The sequence below is a fragment of the Heptranchias perlo genome, chromosome 4 (genome assembly GCF_035084215.1).
Source record: "Heptranchias perlo isolate sHepPer1 chromosome 4, sHepPer1.hap1, whole genome shotgun sequence".
NCBI lineage: Eukaryota > Metazoa > Chordata > Chondrichthyes > Hexanchiformes > Hexanchidae > Heptranchias > Heptranchias perlo.
In genome coordinates, this window is record NC_090328.1 from 130794264 (window position 1) to 130816139 (window position 21876).

General features: G+C 40.5%; 1 protein-coding gene across 6 annotated transcripts in view; it reads left to right on the top strand.

Annotated features, from left to right (window-relative positions):
* The window catches only part of LOC137321285 (lysine-specific demethylase 4C-like), a 408143-nt gene that overhangs the window by 175698 nt on the left and 210569 nt on the right, over positions 1-21876 (top strand). For all 6 annotated transcript variants that reach the window (XM_067983644.1, XM_067983641.1, XM_067983643.1 and 3 more), the window contains 2 exons: positions 11147-11535; positions 17241-17367. In XM_067983644.1, coding sequence (XP_067839745.1) covers positions 11147-11535; positions 17241-17367 — 516 coding nt within the window. The remainder of the gene's footprint in view (positions 1-11146; positions 11536-17240; positions 17368-21876) is intronic.

Here is a 21876-nt window from a genome sequence, read left to right on the forward strand (position 1 = left end):
AAATGGGGCACATGTTTCATTTTTGATCACTATCCTGCATTTCCTGGGAATACACATTTCTGGTTGCTGGGTGAGGACAGTGTCAGGTTTGGATTGCCCACTACAGTTGAATAAGCCTGCTGGCCCTCAAGTGAAGAACAATCACTTGAACAAGGCAGTGGAGGACTGCTGCCACCTGTGGAGCTATACCCCTTCACGAGTCATCACTTTCAAGAGTAGAGGGACGAAGGATTAAAAATTGGAGAGCAATTTAAGAAGTTATGAGATTTATACGGATCAGTATTGTTTAGTGATTTATAAGAGACAGGAAGCAGTGAATTAAAATATATAGAGCAACTAAAAATATAGATGAAAGCAAAATACTGCAGATGCTGGTATCTGAAATAAAAACAGAAAATGCTGGGAATACTTAGCAGGTCACGCAGCAACCGTGGAGAGTATCAGAGTTACCGTTTCAGACTGATAACATCTTGCAGTTGCAATAAAAGGTCAAGAGGTGAACAGTTTTTCAGCAAGTGCAGAGCCAGGTAAAAGGTGGGTGGGGGGGGGTGGGGCATGCACAGTAAGAACAAAAGGGCGAGATCTGTGATAGGGTGGAGGGAAGGAGTGATTAAATGACAAAAGTGATGGTGCAATGGAAAATGAGGGGATATTTGGTCCAGAGGAGTGTAAAGAGTGTGAGTGTGACTCTGGGTGCATTCAATGACGACTTGCATTTATAAAGCCCTTTAACATAGAACAAGGTCCCGTGGCACTTTGAAGACAAATAATCAGACAAAAAATTAACACCAAGCCCAAGAGGAGATACGAGGAGGGGTGACTAAAAACTTGGTCATAGAGGTAGATTTTAAGGAGGATGGAGGGAATTCCAGAGCTTAGTGCCCATATGGTTGAAGGTACGGCCGCCGTTGGAAGGACAAAAGGAGTGGGGGATGCGAAAGAGGCTTGAGTTGGAGGAACACAGAGTTCTCAGCAGGCTCTAGGCTGGAGGAGGTTACAGGGATAAGAAGGGGCGAGGCCATGAAAGGATTTGAACATGAGGATGAGACTTCTACATTACAGGTGTTGGGGGACCAGGAGCCAAGGTAGGTCAATGTGCACAGGAATAAGGGGGGAAATGAGATTTGGTGTGAATTAGGATACAGACAGCAGAATTTTGTATGAGCTGAAGTTTATGGAGGTTGGGAAGCCAGCCAGGACACCATTGGAATAGTCGATTCTGGACGTGACAAGCACATGGATGAAGGTTTTGGCAGCAGTTGGGCTGAAGGCAGGGGTGGAGATGAGTGATGTTACAGCGGTGGAAGTAGATGGTATTTATGATGGAGAGGATATGGGATCGGTAGCTCCGCTCGAGGTTAAAGAGAATGCCAAGGTTGCAAGCAGTCGGCTTAAACCTGAGACGGTGTCCAGGGAAAGGGATGGAATCTGATGTGAGGGTACTGATTATATGGCCAGGCACAAAGATGATGGCTTCTGTCTTCCCAATGTTAACTGGAGGGAATTGCAGCTCGCCCAGGACTGGATGTCTGACAAGCAAGCTGGTTACACAGAGGTAGTAGTGGGGTAGAGAGAGGAGGTGGAGAGGTAGAGCTGCGTGTCGTCAGTGGAACCTGACGCCATGTCTTCGTGTGATGTCACCAAGAGGCGGCAGTAAATGAGGAAGAGGGGACCAAGGATACTTCCTTGGGAGCTCCAGCGGTAATGGTGTGGTGTGATGGGAAGATACAATTTGATGGGTAAGAGCAGAACCAAAGGAGGGCAGTCCCTCTTGGGGGGGTTGGGGGGAGGGATGTGGGGATGCAGCAAAGGCTGAATGAATTATCCCAATCTTAGCACCAAATGATCTTCTCACACTTGTTGGAGGTGGAGGGAGAGGGGTTTAAGGAGACCGTTGGTAGTGGGGAAAAGAAGCTGGGGTTATCTTTGCATTCCAGAATGATCCTGGAGTAGTGAGCAGTTTTGGCAGGGCAGAGCAGGGCCTGATGGTGCTTGATGTGGTCCAGCCAGATCTGGTGATGTTATCAGTTCTGATGGAAGTTCATCGACCTGAAACGTGAACTCTGCTTCTCTTTCCACAGATGCTGCCTGACCTGCTGAGTGTTCTCAGCATTTTCTGTTCTTATTTCAGATCTGGTGACGGATGGCTAAACCAGTTGTGCGCCAGATCCGTTCAAGTCTGCACCCCTTGGACTTGAGGGAGCAAAGATAGGGACTGAACCAGCGGGAATGACCAGGGTGGGAGAAAGTAAGTGTGTAACTGGTGACAAGGGCATCAAAGGTGGAGGTGAGGGAGTGCTTGAACAGATCAAAAGGCTGCAGAAGTATCATGACGAGTGGAGGGCCAAAGGCTAGACAGCAGGGAGTTTGAAAGTGCAATTGTGAGTGACATGGAGGAGTCGTTTCTCCAAGGGCAGACACAGAAAGAAGTGGGATTGGAAGGAAGTAGGGGGATGTGAGCGGTGTGGAATACACGGAAGTGATCAGAGATGACTTTGACTGTAAGCAAGACAATGGAAGTAGTGAAATGGCAAGGATATGGGTAGGAGAGTTTAAATGGAGGGAGAAGTTAAGGGAGGGCAGTGAAATCAAAGGAGAGAGGGCAAGGTTAATTGAGATAGAGATTGAAATGACGTGAGTGGCAGCCAAAATGCGCAGGCGAATGGTCACAGGAAATTCAGGTTACATAGGCATGGCAAAGGTTAGGATAGACATGTCTTGCTTGTAAACAGAGCATAGAGAGGAAACAATATGAGAGTGTCCAAAGTTAAAGTCAGAGGTCCTGTGATGTGATGAAGTTGACTTGTAGGCTGTGGGAAACTAGCAGAAAGCAGTGAAGCAAATATCATTGGGCAAAATTTAGAGCAGGATGGGAACAAGCAGGAATAGATCAGAGCTAGCTCAGTGTAGTGAAAAATTCCCAGAATGGAGCAGAAAACTGTGGACACAGGAGTAGGCCAGGTACCAGCTGAGAATACAATTGTCTTAGAAAACGGCAGCGATGGTGGATTTACTGTAAGTTCCAGAAGTCAGCGGAGAAATTAACTTTGGCACAGGATAAAGAGGGTTTCTGTCCAGGATCCCCACAGTAGTAAAGTAAAGCTGAGAAGCCTGCAGTGCATTGAAATATAGTCATAAGCTCAGCAGGTTAGGGATGGACTATAGGCTAGAAAATGTTAGCATAAAACTTGAAGCAACTGAGTAGCAGAGCAGAGTCACAGCAATGTAGTCCAGCAGAGCAGCATGGACGTGATGGCAGAGGGATCTGGGAAGTGAAATTTGAGCAGAGTTCCAGCTAGGTTTGCCAACTGGACGTATTCCTGGATGTTCCATCACATGATCTCCCACCTCCAACTGCCCCATCCTGTCAAATGGCTATTTCCTACTTGACCTTGTCCTCACCAATCTATCTGTTGTAGATGCATCTGTCCATGACAGTATTGGTAGGAGTGAGCACCGCACAGTCCTTGTGGAGACTTAAGTCCCATCTTCACACTGAAGACACCATCCAACGTGTTGTGTGGCACTGCCACCATGATAAATGGGATAGATTCAGAACAGATCTATCAGCTCAAAACTAGGCATCCATGAGGCGCTGTGGGCCATCAGTAGCAGCAGAATTGTATTCCAGCACAATCTGTAACCTCATGGCCCGGCATATTCCTCACTCTACCATTGCCAACAAGCCAGGGGATCCACCCTGGTTCAATGAAGGGTGTAGAAGAACATGCCAGGAGCAGCACCAGGCGTACCTAAAAAAAAAAAAGAGGTGTCAACCTGGTGAAGCTACAACACAGGACTACATGCATGCTAAATAGCTGAGGCAGCATGCTATAGACTGGGCTAAGCAATCCCACAACCATCAGATCAGATCAAAGTTCTGCAGTCCTGCCACATCCAGTCGTGAATTGTGGTGGACAATTAAACAATTAACCGGATGAGGAGACTCAGTGAACATCCCCATCCTCAATGATGGCAGAGTCCAGCACGTGAGTGCAAAAGACAAGGCTGAAGCGTTTTGCAACTATCTACAGCCAGAAGTGCCGAGTGGATGATCCATCTTGGCCTCCTCCCGAGATCCCCACCATCACAGAAGCCAGTTTTCAACCAATTCGATTCACTCCATGTGATATTAAACGGCTAAATGCACTGGATACAGAAAAGGCAATGGGCCCCGACAACATCCCAGCTGTAGTGCTGAAGACTTGTGCTCCAGCACTAGCCATGCCTCTAGCCAAGCTGTTCCAGTATAGCTACAACACTGGCATCTACCCGACAAAGTGGAAAATTGTCCAGGTATGTCCTGTCCACACAAAACAGGACAAATCCAATCCGGCCAATTACCACCCCATCAGTCCACCCTCAATCATCAGCAAATTGATGGAAGGTGTCGTCGACAGTGTTATGAAGGCACTTACTCACTAATAACCTGCTCACTGATGCTCCAGACCTCATTACAGCCTTGGTCCAAACATGGACAGAAGAATTCCAGAGGTGAGGTGAGAGTGACAGCCCTTGATATAACCTTGATAGCTTTTTGGCAATCAAAGGTATTAAGGGATATGGGCCAAAGGCGGGTATATGGAGTTAGATCACAGATCAGCCATGATCTTATCAAATGGCGGAGCAGGCACGAGGGGCTGAATGGCCTACTCATGTTCCTATGATATCAAGGCAGCATTTGACCGAGTGTGGCACCAAGGAGCCCTAGTAAAATTGAAGTCAATGGGAATCAGGGGGAAATCTCTCCAGTGGCTGGAGTGATACTTAGCACAAAGGAAGATGGTAGTGGTTGTTGGAGGCCAATCATCTCAGCCCCAGGACATTGCTGCAGGAGTTCCTCAGGGCAGTGTCCTTGGCCCAACCATCTTCAGCTGCTTCATCAATGATCTTCCCTCCATCATAAGGTCAGAAATGGGGATGTTCGCTGATTGCACAGTGTTCGGTTCCATTCGCTACCCCTCAGATAATGAAGCATTCCGTGCCTGCATGCAGCAAGACCTGGACAACATCCAGGCTTGGGCTGATAAGTGGCAAGTAACAGTCGTGCCAGGCAATGACCATCTCCAACAAGAGAGAATCTGACCACCTCCCCTTGACATTCAACGGCATTACCATCGCCGAATCCCCATCAATATGCTGGGGGTCACTACTGACCGGAAATTAAACTGGACCAGCCACATAAATACTGTGGCAACAAGAGCAGGTCAGAGACTGGGTATTCTGCCTCGAGTGACTCCCCAAAGCCTTTCCACCATCTACAAGGCACAAGTCAGGAGTGTGATGGAATACTCTCCACTTGCCTGGATGAGTGCAGCTCCAACAACACTCAAGAAGCTCGACACCATCCAGGACAAAGCAGCCCACTTGATTGGCACCCCATCCACCACCCTAAACATTCACTCCCTTCACCACTGGCTGCAGTGTGTACCATCCACAGGATGCACTACAGCAACTCGCCAAGGCTTCTTCAATAGCACCTCCCAAACCCGCGACCATTACCACTTAGAAGGACAAGAGCAGCAGGCACATGTGAACATCACCACCTGCACGTTCCCCTCCAAGTCACACACCATCCTGACTTGGAAATATATCGCCGTTCCTTCACCGTTGCTGGGTCAAATTCCTGGAACTCCCTAACAGCACTGTGGGAGAACCTTCACCACACGCACTGCAGCGGTTCAAGAAGGCGGCTCACCACCACCTTCTCATGGGCAATTAGAGATGAGCAATAAATGCTGGCCTTGCCAGTGACGCCCACATCCCACAAATGAATAAAAAAAATCACTGGTGGTCCATTGAAACTTTTTGGCTTGTGTATTTTGGAATTACTTGTTTTTAAGCGTGTTTAATTTCCTTGAGGCGATTTGGTCTCTCCTCCCTTCCCCCTGGTCAAGATCAAATAAATGCTGGACAAAAACGTTGTCTAGTGAGGGACTGTCTGATGTTAAGCTCTTAAAGGAACTGTGTCCCAAGTGTTTTTGCCTTATTGATGGCAGATCATTAACTTTGTTTGTTCAAAGAATGATCAAAATTGTACTGGCAGATAATTTAGTTTGTTTCTATCTTAAAATTATCAGCTAACTTGATGAAAGTGTGCATCATTCTGGCTGTTCTACGCACTTAACGATAGAAATTTACAGCACAGAAGGAGGCCATGCAGCCCATCGTATCTGTTCTGGTTTTTTGTTAGAGCAATCTGAAATAATTCCACTAAATGCTCTCCATAGTGTCGTATTTTTCTCTGCTTCAAATACTTACCCAATTTTCCCTTTAAAAGCATCAGTAGTCTCTGCCTCAACTCCCTGTAGCAAAGCATTCCATGTTCCATTAGTCCTTTGTGTAAAGAAATTTCTCCTAACCATTCTTCTCACTCTGTGATAATGTTAAATTAATGACTCCTTATTGCTAACTCCCAAACCTCATATTCTCCATTAAAAGAATGTTTATTTTAAAACCCTCTCTTAACTCTCCTTTCAGACTTCTCTGCTCCACTCTCTCAAATCTCTGCTCAGACCAGCCGTTTCACATCCCTGACATCATCCCGGTGAATCTACACTGAGCTCTCTCTGGCTTTAATACCTTTTCTGTAATAGGGTAGTGTGTGTTTAGGGTACCCCAACTATGGCCTAGCCAGTGTTTTGTATAAATTCATCATTTATCTTTACTCTTGTATACTATGTCTCTATTTATAAAATCCAAAAAATTGTTGGACTTTTTAATGGTTTCATCTGGCTGCATTTGCACTTTCAGGGATTTATGTATTTGAATCCTTGGGTGTTTCTGTTCATCCACACCCTTCAGTGCCTTTCCATTAAGTGTATGCTCCCCTTACATATTTTCCCTCCCAAAATGTATTACCTTAGTTATCCATATTAAATTGCATCAGCACCCTGCCTGCCCATTTTGCTGCCTTCCTGAAGTCCTTTTACAGTTTTTGTCACTGTTCAATAAAATTGTTTTACATAGTCAGCAAATTTTGAGATTGATTTTCCTATGCCCAAGTTCAAATCATAAATATATATACAACAGCCATTTACCCTAACATTTTGTTTCATGCCTGTCAATCAATTTTCTATCCATGCTGTTCCATTTTCTCTTGAATACCATATGCCTGAATTTTTCAAACAAGTTTCTGGAGACATCTTATTAAATCCAATTCTTAAAATCACTATATGTACCGTATTCTTTTTATATAGCTAATCAGTCATATCTTCAAAAAAAACTCTCAAATTTGTCAAACACAAATTTGCCTTTAGCATATCTATGCTGGCTGACCTTGATTAATCCATGCATTTCTAAATGCTTACTAATTTTATCTCTAATTATAAATTCCGTGAGTGTGCCCACAGCTGATGTTAGACTCAACTGGTCTATAGTTACTGTGTTTATTCTTCTCCTCTTCTTGCACAAAGGTATTACATAGGCTATCCTCCAGTTCCACGATGCAATTTGCATATTCAAGGACGATTTAAAAAAAATTGTAACCAGAAGTATGCATTTGCTGTACACAGTTGATTGAATAGGATTGATTTAGGATTATGCAATCGCATGTGCTTGTGCTCAAGTGAATTAGATTGGCCTAAAGAAGAGTTTGGTTTGGTGGAGAACATTTGAGTCCCATAATTAGTTTTGCTCAACCTCAGGACCTTTGGACCTTTTATTATGCTTTGAAGATACTACCGTAAGGTAAAGTGAAAAGGATCACTAACATCAAAGGGAAATCAAAGCATTTTATTTTTCACACCACTTTAGTATATAGAGCTTTGCTGTTCCACACCACATGCTATACACCAACTTATAATGTAAATAACAAATAAATTTTAGCACTTGGCTTTGATATCAAAATCCACAGTCAATGCATATTTTCTCATTCATTACTAGCAAGGTATGGATTTAAGTAATTTTCAGAAATGGAGTAGGAAGTATTTTATGTTTCAAATCTTGTTAAAATAGTTGCGGTGCATTCGCTTACTAAAATTATAATATATGCAATTTTTAAAAATTACCATGCCGTTTTTGAAAAGTTGGTTAGATTACCTGGTTATATGCAAACTTCACGTTGTGTACTACTGTTAACTGTAAGGTTGATGACGTTACTTTGAGATATCAGTCTTTAACTTTGGTCAGGTGAATAAAATTCTGCTGCAAGACTGATTGGATGAAAATAGAAGGAATATGCAATTGAGTGTTGAATTTTAATTTGTGTTAAAGGAAGTCATTAATCTAAAATTGAGATCTGGCCAGCAATCCATATTATAATTCCACATTCTTCATGATTTCAATGTCGTAAGTGGTACTGTGTGGACTCTCGTTCTAATAGTTGTAATGACCAATGTACCATGTTCAATGCTGAAATAGAGGATTTAAATCTTGTTACAGAACTCCAATTTTCTGTTTGAAATGTCATTGTATTTTGCATAAATTTGCTTTGGGATTTTTTTTGTTTTTGATACATTTCGATTCCTGAGAGTTATTATTCAGATTATTCTTTGGCCGCTATGAGTTACCATTGTTACATCATTTACACAGCTTTGGTATACAGTGTTTTGCTGTTCCTCATTGTGTTATGCATTTTGCATGATACCCTTTCCTTTTGATATCACTTCCTCTCTCTTGGATCTTCTTTCCCTTTATCTCTTCTGTCTTTATTGGCTTAAAACATTGAATTTTAATTGACTGCCTGCCCCCTGCTTTAGTATTAAAGATACTGAGCTATTTATTGTAACCTTATTGTAATCTCAAAATTTAAAGTTAATCTAATGAAAGGAAATCATTCCAAGGAATGAAATGTTTTCTGTAATCCGTCATTGGTAATTTTGCAACAGGTAGTAAACATACAGATTGTCTGCTTCACGTAGGCTCCAAATGCCAAATTATGTATGTAGCATCAGTGATTAGACACAGGGTACTAGATGGTTAGGGATGCATTATAGTGGTAGACAGTCCTTTGTCATTTGGGGCATGTCTCAAAATTGGTGAAAGGTCAAATTCTGTAAAAACACCAATTGGCTTGGCCATCTGTTTACATTTTATTAAATATTGATGGACTTACTAAGCCCTAATAAGCAGACCACCCAGGTGTACAGTTGGTACCTATATTAATGATTGAGAACTATAGGTGTATGATGGCTGATGGTGAAATTTTTTTTAAATTCTGATTATTCCCTTGATATGTAAATGTAAAAATAGAAGCGTTCTTCACATAAATACATATAATGCTACAGTCGTTAAATTATGTTGCTAAATGCAAAAGTATATACAAATAAAGCCCAGGTTCAGAATAATAAACCATACAGACTCCATTAATGACATTGGCTATAAAAAATGCTAAAGTAACCAACCTTGGGTAATATTTCACCTGACATCTAGAACAAAAGAACCCAAGGTAATAATTCAACTACTGATAACTAATCTATTTAACAGTTGCCCAATTGATTAGAGTTTTTACAATTTATTTCCATTGGACTATGACGCACATTGCATCAGTAAATTGACTCCAACTCATAATTTATTTTTAATATACTATATAACACATAAATGTTATCACCACTGCAAAACATAAATTAGATTTGTATAAGGAAAATTCTTTTTATATATGAATTATATAATAAGGATAAGAACATAAGAGATAGGAGCAGGAGTAGGCCATACGACTCCTTGGGCTTGCTCCACTATTCAAAAAGATCCTGGTTGACCTTCTACCTCAACTCCGCTTTCCCGCCCTATCCCCATATCCCTTGATTCCCTTAGTGTCCAAATATCCGTCAATCTCAGTCTTGAATACACTCAATGAGGATCCACTGCCCTCTGGGGTAGAGAATTCTAAAGATTCACAACCCTGAGTGAAGAAATTTTTCCACATCTTGGTCCTAAATGGCCGACCCCTTATCCTGAGACAATGACCCCTAATTCTAGATTCTTCAGCCAGGGGAACCAGCCTCTTAGCATCTACCCTGTCAAGCTCTCTAAGAATTTTAAATGTTTCACGGAGATCACCTCTGAGTGAATGTTGGAGTGTGTCTGAGCGTTTGCGCGCATGTGAGTACATGGAGTGTGAGTGGACACGGATATATGATAAAAGGATGCTGTATTGTCAATCATAGTAAAAAAAAAATTGTGATATACTCATATCCATATTATACAAAGAAGTTACAACATAGCAACAGACTATTTGGCCCAACCAGCCTGTGCCAGCATTTACTCTCCATGTAAGAAAATAGTTCTAATCAAATCGACCCACCCTGTTTCCATTCCCCTTCATCCCCCTATCCGATCTAACCATGAATGTTGACATGTTTTCTGCCTCAACCACTAACCCTGGAAGTTAATTCCACATCGTCAAAACTCTGCGTAAAGAAGTTTCTCTTGCGCTCTGTTCCAAATTTTGTACCTATGGAACTTCATTCTTGACCCCTCAACTACTAGAAACAATCTGCTTCTATCTACCCTGTCCCATCCTTTCATAATTTTAAACACTTAGATTGTGGGGTGATATAAAATATGTGGTTTTAATGACAAAAGACTCAATTTTTCAAGTCAGCATTTGTATTTCCTCACCAAGCTGCTTTTATTTTTTATAACCAAAATGCATCACCTCACGCTGACTGACATTGAATTTTATCCGCCACTTTTTAGCCCATCTTCCATTTTATTGATACCCTTTTGCAGCTTCATTTGGTCTTCTAAGGAATTATCTATACCTCCTATTTTAGTATCATTTGTAAATTTCAACGCCACTCCCTCTAGGCCTGTATTTTTAAAGTATTTTTTTCGACGTGGTCCTTGCTGCCAATTTGAAACTACGACACCAGAAGGCGCTCTTGCTTTAAATCTGTTGTCTGAGTGCTCTACAAACTCACTGTAATGCAATGGTATGTCACAGTTGATTTGCTAGCATTGATGCCAGATAATATAAATAAGGATCCCTTTGTCTTTTTTTAAAATTATACTGACTTCAATTAGTTCACTGACTTTTCGCCAAATGATATGCTTCCATGCTGTTTTACAGTAATAGTTATTTGAAACACAAATATAGTATCCTTTTACAATAGCTACATGGCATGTACAGTATTTATCCTTACAGTTAAAATCTGACACTGGTTCACGTAGCAACTAAAGTCAAAGTATTTGTTTTTCTCCACAGAAAATTACAGGGCAGAATCTGTTTCCAATCTTGCCAGCACCAAGTGTAGAAATAAAGCTAATGGAAAGAGGAAAGTGGATGATTGTTTTTCATTAACATCAATGGACAAATTTGATACAGTCAACAACTCTTCAGAATACTCAGAAAATACAAATGTTGACCTGAAAATCAAAGAGGAGAGTAACACAGTCAAAGTTCTACAGAAATGTAGAGAGGAGGATGTGCTCCACAAGAAGGACAAATTGTATCCAAAATCATTTGATGATATAACTACAGAAACTCAACAGAGCTGCTGGGAACAACGTGAAACTAGCAGTGTCTCCACGGAGGAGGAAACCAGTGAAGCTGAGAGTGGAGAAAATGGCTTAGAGCCTGGAGAAATACCAAGTGTAATAATACTTTTAAAAATATGTCCAAGAAATGCCTGCAGTAAATTAATGTGTAACACATTTTTTTCCCCCTGGTGCACATAACCATTGCTTCATTTAACAGGTACTGTTCAAATTTAACAATGTGATGTGGGTAAGAGTTGTTAAACATAATTGGGGGAAAAAAACTGTACTGCTGGATCATTGAATTCTTCAGGTGCCAGTTTTCCCAACAAACCTACATAATTGTTGCTATGAAGAACTTAACTTCAATCACAGCTGAACGAGTATAGCGGCTCTGGATGCTGCACAAATCTTCACGACAAGTAAACACTGAAGTGGATTAGACCATTGATTTAGTAATTCCATACCAGTCACCTTTTTGTTACCTGATTTCGGGTGCATTACAAACTATAGATCTCAATGCTGCAGTTTAATCTGAACATTGTTAATCTAAATGTATGTGATGTACAGCATTGTTTCTAATCCTTGAAATGTGTTTTTTTTAAAAAATGAAACCAGCAGTTTATAAATTTAGTAGGCCCTGGACCAGTATCTGAAAAATATTTTTATCACTGCTGAATTTTAGAAATATTTATGGAGAGAAGTACAGTAGGGGGAATTATTGTTTACCGAAAGTGCTCAGCTGCTTCTGTGTTCCACAAAATTTATTCTTCGGTATTTTTTTTGTACCGAACAATGACAATAATACCATTTGAAGGATTCCTTTTATGTATGAATAGCAAAACTTGGCAGAGCCTTCTTTCAAAAAGACAACCGCTCCTGCTTTGTCTGCAAGCAAACTGATTATATGGCACTTAATGGCCGTTCTTGGATGTGGTCCACAAAGATCCTCTTGATTTAGTGTCAGCAGAATTTACCTGCCTTAGAGTTTAGTCTGTTCGGCTCTATGGAGGAGTCCTACAACTAGTGTTTATTATTCAAAAGCAGGAGTCTGCTTATTTTTGTTTTTTTTTAAAAAAAGAGCTGTTACATGCAAGTAGGTAAGTCAGTTGTGCATTCTGCGATGTACTGACCGATATAAAATAATGATTTTTCCCTGTTTTGACGTTTCTTTCAAAAATCCATTGTGTCCGAAGTATGGAGCAGTCAGAGGCCTGGTATGGCTGAGTAAAGCTCTCAGTGCTCTACGCCAACAATGTATTTCAATCCCAACAGATGAATGCCCTTATGAGGATGGCGATCATGCACATCTTCTAAAATAAGATAATGTAGATGTGAGGAGGATACTTAAACGGAGTTGTGTATTTTTCAGTTTCCCACTGCAGGAACCATGTGGTGTTTTTGATGAGATTGTCATTTTCTGACAAGTTTTGTATTGTTAACTTGGTTGAGGCTGTTCATATTCATTTGATGTAAGATCTGTGCAGTTAGCAGAAACAGGAGACTTTCATTCAAATTGTGGACTAAATTTAAGGGGAAAGGAAAATGTGTTAACCTGCTATCTCACCCAATCTTCATCATCTTGACTATTTTGGAAGAGATTTTAACTGGTTAACTCATTGGCAAAGCCACATTTAACATATTGTCTGCAATTTAGGCACCCTATTTTCAAAAGAACATTATGGATTCGAGAAGGTCCAGACAAGGGTGACTTATTCTGGGACTTAAAGCTCTATTTTGAAGACGACTCACAACATTGAACTTATTTTCATTGGAGAAAAGATTGGGAAGTGGGGGGTGGTGTGATCTAGATATTTAGATAATGGCACAGGAGACATCTTAAGGATACTTAAATTGAGCTGTGATTGCAGAGCTAGAAAATGTGAATACATTAGTGAAGCCAAAGATCAGAAGAATAATTTTTTCCTTCATACACTAGATGTGTGGAATAGAATCCTATCAAAAGCAGTTAATGCTGTGTTAGATTACTCCTTTTGAATAGATGTGGATAAATATCTGGTTAAGAACAGGATTGAAGGTTAAGAATAAAAGTAACTGAACATTTAATGTTGCATGTGCTTCTGGCAACATGGGAGTGCTGTTTGTAGAATATAAATGATCAGAGTTGAATTACACGGCTGACTCTTGGGGGGGGGAAAAAATTAATTATCCAGTCATTTGAAATAACTAATTGCCTTAAAATAGCACAGTAGCCCTTTTAAATGAAATTCAAATTTGAATTAGGCAACTTTGAGTTAATAGGAGTGGACTGTAATGTTGGAACACTGATATTTTGGTAAATTATTTTAGGGGTAAGAGAAATTTCAGAGTTTTACCTTGGTAATTCACCTTCCTCAGCAGATTAAATAAATAGTATTTAAATAATAGTATGAAACGGTAAATTGTCTTGTGGAAGGAATTGGTTCAATTGGCTGAAGGTTTATTTAGTTCCTTACCTCCTTTTTGTTGTTACAACGGCCAGTAAGTGGTCGTTATGGGCCAATAGATTCAATTCTGATTTATTAGATATTTACTATAACTAAAGACAAATAATCTGAGATTGGTCTTGTGTTGTAATTGTAAAATAATGACTAAGAGCCTAGAAACTGTTGACCCCCACTCACTCGCTCAGCCATTCACCTGTCTCCGTCTCTCTGTTTCCCCCCCCCCGCCTCCTCCTCAGGACATTCCAAAGTGCTTTACAGCTAATTAAATACCTTTTTTGAAGTGTAGTCACTGTTGTAATATGGGAGAAGGAAAAAGGAGGTCAACGTCAGGGGTGTGGACCAGTCCAGTGTTCTGAGGGAGGTTCCCCACCCCAAGCAGTAACCCTATAGTTCAGGTCTGAAGTTGTTATGGTCAGTAATAAGGCCAGTGAGCTGTAAAATGTCTAATAGAAAGATATGGTGCTGTTCTTTGAGCTTGTGATAAGTTTCAGTGGAACAGTGCTGAAGGCCAAAGATGGGAGAGATCCGAGTGGGACCAGGAACATTCAGACAGAACAGAAGCGCTCAGCAAAGCATTCATCTAGCCTGCATTTGATCTCCCAGTGTAGAGGAGATCACACAGTAAGCTAGGTTTAAGGAAGTATACATAAATTTCTAGTGTTTGGATGCTAGTCAGTAGTGTGGGATGCAGTGAATGGGCAGGTGTTGCATCCCCGGCACCTGCACGTGATGTGCCAGGGGAGGGAGAGCAGGTGGTAGGGGTGGTGGAAGAATGAACAAGCATGAACAGTCTCTTTGTCCTCTTCCCCCTCTGCTTTCCAGTCGAGTGGTGGGATTATGTCGTAGGTGGCAGAAATGGTGGAAGATGATCTGTTGAATGTGGAGACTGGTGGGGTGGAAGTCAAGAACAGGAGAACCCAGTGATGGTTGTAAGGGAGGGGAAGGGGTAAAGGCAGAAGAATGTGAAATGAGACTGACCCAGTTGAGTGCCCTGTCTACTACAGTGGAGGGGAATCCTCAGTTGAAGAAAAAAGGAGGACTTTTCAAAAGACAGTTTTATGCTTTTTGTTCCTAAGTTTGTGGGTTGTTTCATGTTAATTCCAGTGATGAATGGAAACCATATTGCTCCAACTACAGTGGAAAGATAAGTGTCTCCAGCCAAAAAAAGCCACTTGTTTACAAGCTGATTGAAGACACATTAATAACAGCACCCAGTAGCACTGACTTGAAATATTCATGATGGACGGTCAATATGATTTGAGAGGCAATTCGCATTGTTCCTCTTGGATCTCTCGTGGTTGTTGCTGCCTCTCCTGATGTTGGCTTACCAGGGTCGGAATGTGACACTGGCTGTGTGCCGACATTGAATTTTAGTTTTCGTCTGAATCCAGTCTTCTGCAGATGAGTAAAAGTGCAATTCATGTGTCTGTTATCTTCAGCAATTTTACACCCATTAAGCTGAGGAGTGTTAGTGCAGGGGAATGAAACACATTTTCTGCCAAATATCAAGTTCAAGTACTCTGCTCCGATAGAGCAGACCAGAATGAAAGTTGTTGTCCCCGATATGCAAATTACTTAATAAAGTCTAAGTAGACTCCTCCAGGGCCTCTGCCCATTTGAGCATTACTTGATGCACAGTATTGATTGATGTGTGGGTAAGAGCAATTTAATCTCTTGAGGATAGTAGTACCATTTCTGGACTGTTTGCAAAAATACAAAATGTAAACATTTTCCACCACTCACCATAGCATAATCTTCTAGAAACCTCACTGCCCTGTAACATGATACCTCCACCAGAAGTATTGTTACAACTCTAACAGCCATTTGTTACCAATATTATAGATGATTCTTGCTATTTGAAGAACTGACATTGTCTTTGTGTTTCTTGAGAGATGCTTTTTCCTGGCTGAAGTTCCATGTGATCTCGCACACAAGTGTTAGTTTGAGTGGACTGTTATCCGAAATCTGATTTCCTTCGGTTTCTGTAAAACCAGCAACTGAGCAAACATCACACCACACATTTCACTGATCTCTAGAAACAAGAGGTATTGGCTTCCCAATGTTGTTCATCATTCACTAATTGGTTAATAGAACTAAAGGCTACAGTTACAACTTTGTTTGCTGGGAGGAATTTGAATGTTGGTCATAGTTATTGATATCCGCAGTGATGAGAGCTTGGGTGTTGCAACACTGCTTAGCTTCAGTAGTTTCGAAGGCCACTATTATTATTTCCCAAGGCATTAGACTGGTCTTCAATTATACTAGCATGGATGTTCCATTGCTTTTTAAGTTTAGGACAAAGCATTCATTTTCATTGTGATCTGTCCCAATGGCAAAATGTAAGACATTTCCTAAAGGGAAAAATTAGAGTTTCTGATTCCTGTCAAGTCTCTCCTTTGAGTTCCCTTTTAAGGTGCAAGTGGAGTGCTTTCACCCCCTCCCCTATTCAATTATGCCGAAAAAATGGAGGCTCACATATGGACTCATGCTGGACTTGGGAGGATTGTTAAGTCTTGTTAAAATTCTGGGACAATATCACCAAGATTTGCAGTGAATGAATATTTTTAATGTATCAGCTATGGAGAGGGGTCTATTACAATATCAGGATTTTCCTTCTCCAAGCATTGTCAGTTTAGTCTAACATTGCTTTATTGTCTTTTGGCTATTATCAATATTCTCCTGTCCTTTTCTGAAGGCATTGACTCCTTGCTAGGGGGGTGTTCCATGAGTATTTGTTTCCCTCTGCTACCTCATCAAGTGGCAGTCATTCATGTGTGAGCCTCAACTGCCAGCACCTGCAGGATGTTCGACCACAGATGGGAACCGAAAGAGGGGAGCCACTGGAACCGAGCCCGACCCACACCTCACCCGACGTCCACATATATGGACTTCCAGCAAGAGTTGATGGAGGTGTGAGAGCCCTGGCTGATTTTCCCCCACCCCCCCCTTACCTTGAGGCGAATTGTAGCTCCCTCTGCTCCCCCAACTCCTCGAGATGAGATCTGTGTGGCTCAACTACCCACTGGATAAATATGCTGAGTCATCAGGGGAGCATTATTTTAGTTTTTTAAATTACAATGTTGTGGAAGCAATTCAGAGGTTCAATGCAGCTGGTATACTGAGTTTAGAACAGTTTGCATTAGGCAGGTCTGAACCACAAAGTGGTTGACTTAATGTAAAGTTTGTTTGTAAATTTGACCGTCTCTTAGTGTTGCAGTAATGTGCAACACATGAAATTATGCAGATGTTTGTTTCTCATGAAGTACATTATAGCAACTGTTAAATACACACTTTTATTTCCTAGAAAGTTTGCTTTAGACTAGGTAGCTGTTATCGTTTGATTAAAATGTTGAAAGTGTTTTTCTTTTTTTTCAGTTTCCAGAACAATTCATCAGAAATGTAGGGAAAAAGAAATCAGCCAAGAGTCGACGGCATCCGTTGTGCAAACCACCTGCTCGATCCCCGTCAACTCTGGTCAAACAAGAACTGATTAGCGATGAAGGTTAGTATTTTAGATACTACACTTACATTTGAGCTGTGAAATAATGAGCTCTTGTCCACATTGTAATACGTATTCAGAAGGTTTTCAGAATATATTTGTGTGTATGAAAAATGTTTTAATGTTGCATACAGTTTAAAACATAATTTATAAATGCTCACAACATAATACTGCTGTGTTATAGTTCATTACTGTGGTGTATATCAGTGAAAGGGTTTAGGGTACTTTTAGTGAGCCATGCAGAAACATACATACATCCTTCAGGGAAAAGCACCAAAGCAGGTGGAGAAAGAAACCGATCTGGGCATTTTAGTGCATAGATCTCTAAAGGTTCATTAGCAATGTTGTGAAGCAATAGCTAGAACGAATAGGGTGTTGGGGTGCATTTGACTATAAAAAAAAAAGCATTGTATTTTGTCCTTTTATAAGATCTTGGTCAGGCCTCAGTTAGAATACTGTGTGCAATTTTGGTCTCCTCATGGTGCAATTTTTATCTTCATTGCAGGTATCAAGTTCATGAGATTGTGTATAATAAATGTAAATTACTTTAATGGATGAAATAGTTTTTTTTTGAGGGCTTGGCAGAGGTTTTACAATTGAGGAGACAAGTTGCACCAAGGATGAGGTCTCATTAGCCTCTCCAGTTGATCTGGAGGGAGAAAGGACTGTCTAGGTTTGAGTGAATATTAGAACAACCAACAAAATTAAAATGATGAAAAATAGATAGGCCTCTGTGTGAGGAAAACTTAAGAGCCTGCAAAAGGCCATTTTGTTTTTGTGGGCAAACTGGGAATGTCAGTTTCTAAGTAGAAATAACAGTGACAAGTTTTTTTTAAAAAGGAATCCACGTGGATTATTACGGCATAATTCAAAGAGCAGGAGATCAGTACTGAAGTTATTCAAGTTATAGATAGCAGGAAACATCAGTAATTTTCAGGTATAATTAATCAGAGCTTCGAGATGTAAAGCGACATCTTGGTATTCTCCTTGCATAGGTAGGAAGAATCTAAATTAGGAAAAAACAGGGCTAAATTTTGATCTTGTAAATAAGGTCATTTGAATTGACTTTGCCAAAACCTTACTGAGCTGAAGGCACAACCTATTATTTGCATAACAGATGTATATGTCACTAACATCTAACATTTCATTATATTTGTAATGCTATGTTGGATAGCTGAGAATTCTGACTCTGGAAGGATAGATTGTTTTTAACATGTTTATGACCAATTTGTTTTTTTAAAGTATTTTTAAAAAAAAATTGTATAGTTTGCTAGGCCATTTCACTGGTGACGTTTTCTACCAGATCACTTCCAAAAAGTAAACTACATACTTCCAGTCTTCATTCCCATGGATACTCTGACCTAGGAACTAAAAATTCCAGCTTTTTGAGCAGGTGCAGTCAGTAATACTTACAGAAAACCTGACTCCTCTCCAGTAAGCTGAACAATAGACTAAAAAAGGCAGCTTTGATAAGTTTAGTTTCAGGTCAAAAGCTCAACATATGTGCTTTTTCAAAAGCAAAAGTTTCTAAACATCTGCTTGTGAGTAACTGTATTAAACCATAAAATGATTTTAAAGAAGGCTTGCAGCAATATTAACATTTTAAATCACTTCAATGTAAATTATACCAGCAATCATTAAATCAATACTATATTTTCAACTGTTTTCAGTAATTTCGCTCAGTTTACTTTCTCTCTTTACAATGCCTAAAAATTGCAAACCTTACAGAAGCTCTTGCGGGCGATGTTCAATAACTGCTTAGATCAGACGGGTGCTGGGTCCGCTCTGTCTGCCCGATGTAGTCGGTGGGAGGCCCGATGCATATTTGTGGTTGGGCCTAATTTGCATGCAAGTGGTGAGCTGCCAACGCTAATTAAACCACATATAGACAGCTCTCCGTTTAGGAGGGCAGGAAATCCGGCCGGACAGCCGATCATCACTAGCCTGCAGCAGCAGCACCTTTAAAGAGGAGGGGTGTATGCAACGAGAGTGAAACAAAGCAGCAGTTTTCAACAGCAAAGAAATCTTTGTCAGTACCACAGCAGCAAGGAGATGAAATAATGGAAGCCTTTAAGGCTTAAAACGGACAAAAGACTGCAGGAAAAAATGACTGCCAGACCTCTGTCAGCTTTTCTTGACTGCAGGAAAGGATCCCTTTAAATCCTGCAGGAATTGGCTGGTTGCCGACCTGTACCACCCATGGTTTGTGGGCGGGTTAAGGAACTGGTGGTAGCAATACGAATAGAGACGAAAATGGCGTTGGAGTCTTAATTGTATCATTTGACCTCTATTTACCCACGTTAATGAGATCCTTTGCCAGTTTCTGGCAGGAGGCACTGGCCACCTAAATTGAGGTCCACCCAAAAAATCAGAATCGGCAGACCTCTAGTGGTAAGTTGGCAGGACCGTTATTTTTTTCCCAATTTTCGTCCCGCTACTTCTCAGTAAGCAAGACGAAAATTGGCCCCCCATGTGTTTGAACAGTATTCACCTCACTCCAGTAATACAAAATAGCTATATCACATCTATCTCTAGGTGAAAGCCAGACTTTTCCTTGTAGGTGTGTCTCCTCTATGGTTGTGAGGACCAGAAACACACATTAAGATGTGATTTGTATGCCAGCTTTTACATTTTATCAAAATCATATTTTGGTATAAAAAAAATTGCATGATTTGTTTAATATGCAAATATGTTACTTTTTAGGAATTTATTCAAATAAAATCTATTGGTTTACATTATTCTCGTTATTGCATGGCATCTACAGCCAGATTTCTAATTGGCCGAGATATGCAATTGGGTCCAAGTTAAGGTAATACTATTGGTTATTTTGCTTGCGGAAGATCCATCTGTAAAGTTCCTTTGCAGCTTGTCAATTTATTCACTGAGGAGATGATGTGAAATTTACTAACTATAACTGCAAGTAGTGAAAAAAATCAATACTTAGCTTGTACTTGCTGATTCTGTACAGCCTTCGTCATAAAATCTTTAGAAAAGAAATAATCACCGATTTTTGTTAGTGCTGTTGTTCATTACTCATGGCAACCATAGTCTGTAGTAGTGTGTTTTTTTTTGTAGAACAAGGTCAAATAAAATGAGTACTAGTTTTGTGACAATAGAGAAAGCTGTTCCTTTGCCCAAGGTAATGCCTATATTTGAAGAATGGTGAAACATACATCTTTACAGCACTAGTAGAATATTGAATTGGGCTCCTTTGTTTTTATCGATTAGGATTTCAAAGTTTAAATTGTTTTATCTCCCATCTCAATATTTCTCGGGTAATACTGAATGATGGCTTTTTGGATTGGATTTCAAGTTGCAGTGAGGCACTTGAATTCATCTTTTGCACTGGTATTATGTGTTAGAGCATGACTTTTTTTCAGGTGCTGTTCCTATGAACCAAAAACTATGGTTCTTTACCTATTTTAGCTAGCTAGATGATAACTTTCTCTCAAGGAATTTGTCAGTAGGAGCAACAAATGCAATAGTGCTGCGACACCCAGGGTTACAGTGTCAGTCATCAGTTGAATTAAGTGTTCTTGCCTTTATTCACTGCCTTTAGCATATACCTATTTGCTACAGATTGTCCTGGCGTTATCTTTTCTTAACACTTTGGTCACGTCATCTGATAAAAAAAATTCTGTCACAACTTCACTTTTTGCCAAATCAAACTGAGGTGGATTTGTGACAATTTGGAGCTTGCTTACAGCATCTAGTCTCTAGAATATTGAGGAATACTAAAAGCAGCTTCTGAAAATTAAGGTCTACCCTTGATTTAAGCAGCTAAATTCCATAGCGGTATAATTATGGATTGTGTATATGTATTTTGAGGCTGCAGAACTAATCAATCTGGTTGCCTGATTTATGATTTTTTTTTCCCATTCTAAAATTGTTTTTAATCCTTCAGGTTTATTAAAGCTATATCCTGTAACAAATTAAAGCAACTGTAAGAGATCTAGGGTTAAGTAGGAATTTCATAGAATCATAGAAATTTACGCGCAGAAGGAGGCCCTTCGGCCCATTGTGTCTGTGCTGGCCAAAAAAGAGGCATCCAGATTAATCCCACTTTCCAGCTCTTGGTCCGTAGCCTTGTAGGTTACGGCACTTCAATTGCATATCCAAGCACCTTTTAAATGCGATGAGGGTTTCTGCCTCTGGCAGTGAGTTCCAGACCCCTACCACCCTCTGGGTGAAAATGTTTTTCTCCAGCACCCCTCTAATTCTTCTACCAATTACTTTAAATCTATTCTCCCCTGGTTATTGCCCCCTCTGCTAAGGGAAATAGGTCCTTTCTATCCAGGCCCCACATAATTTTATACACCTCAATTAAATCTCCCCTTAGCCTCCTCTGTCCCAAAGAAAACTTTCCTCATAGCTTAAAATTCTCCAGTCCTGGCAACATCCTTGTAAATCTCTTCTGTACCCTCTCTAGTGCAATCATATCTTTCCTGTAATGTGGTGACCAGAACTGTACGCTGTGGCCTAACTAGTGTTTTATACAATTCCAGCATAACC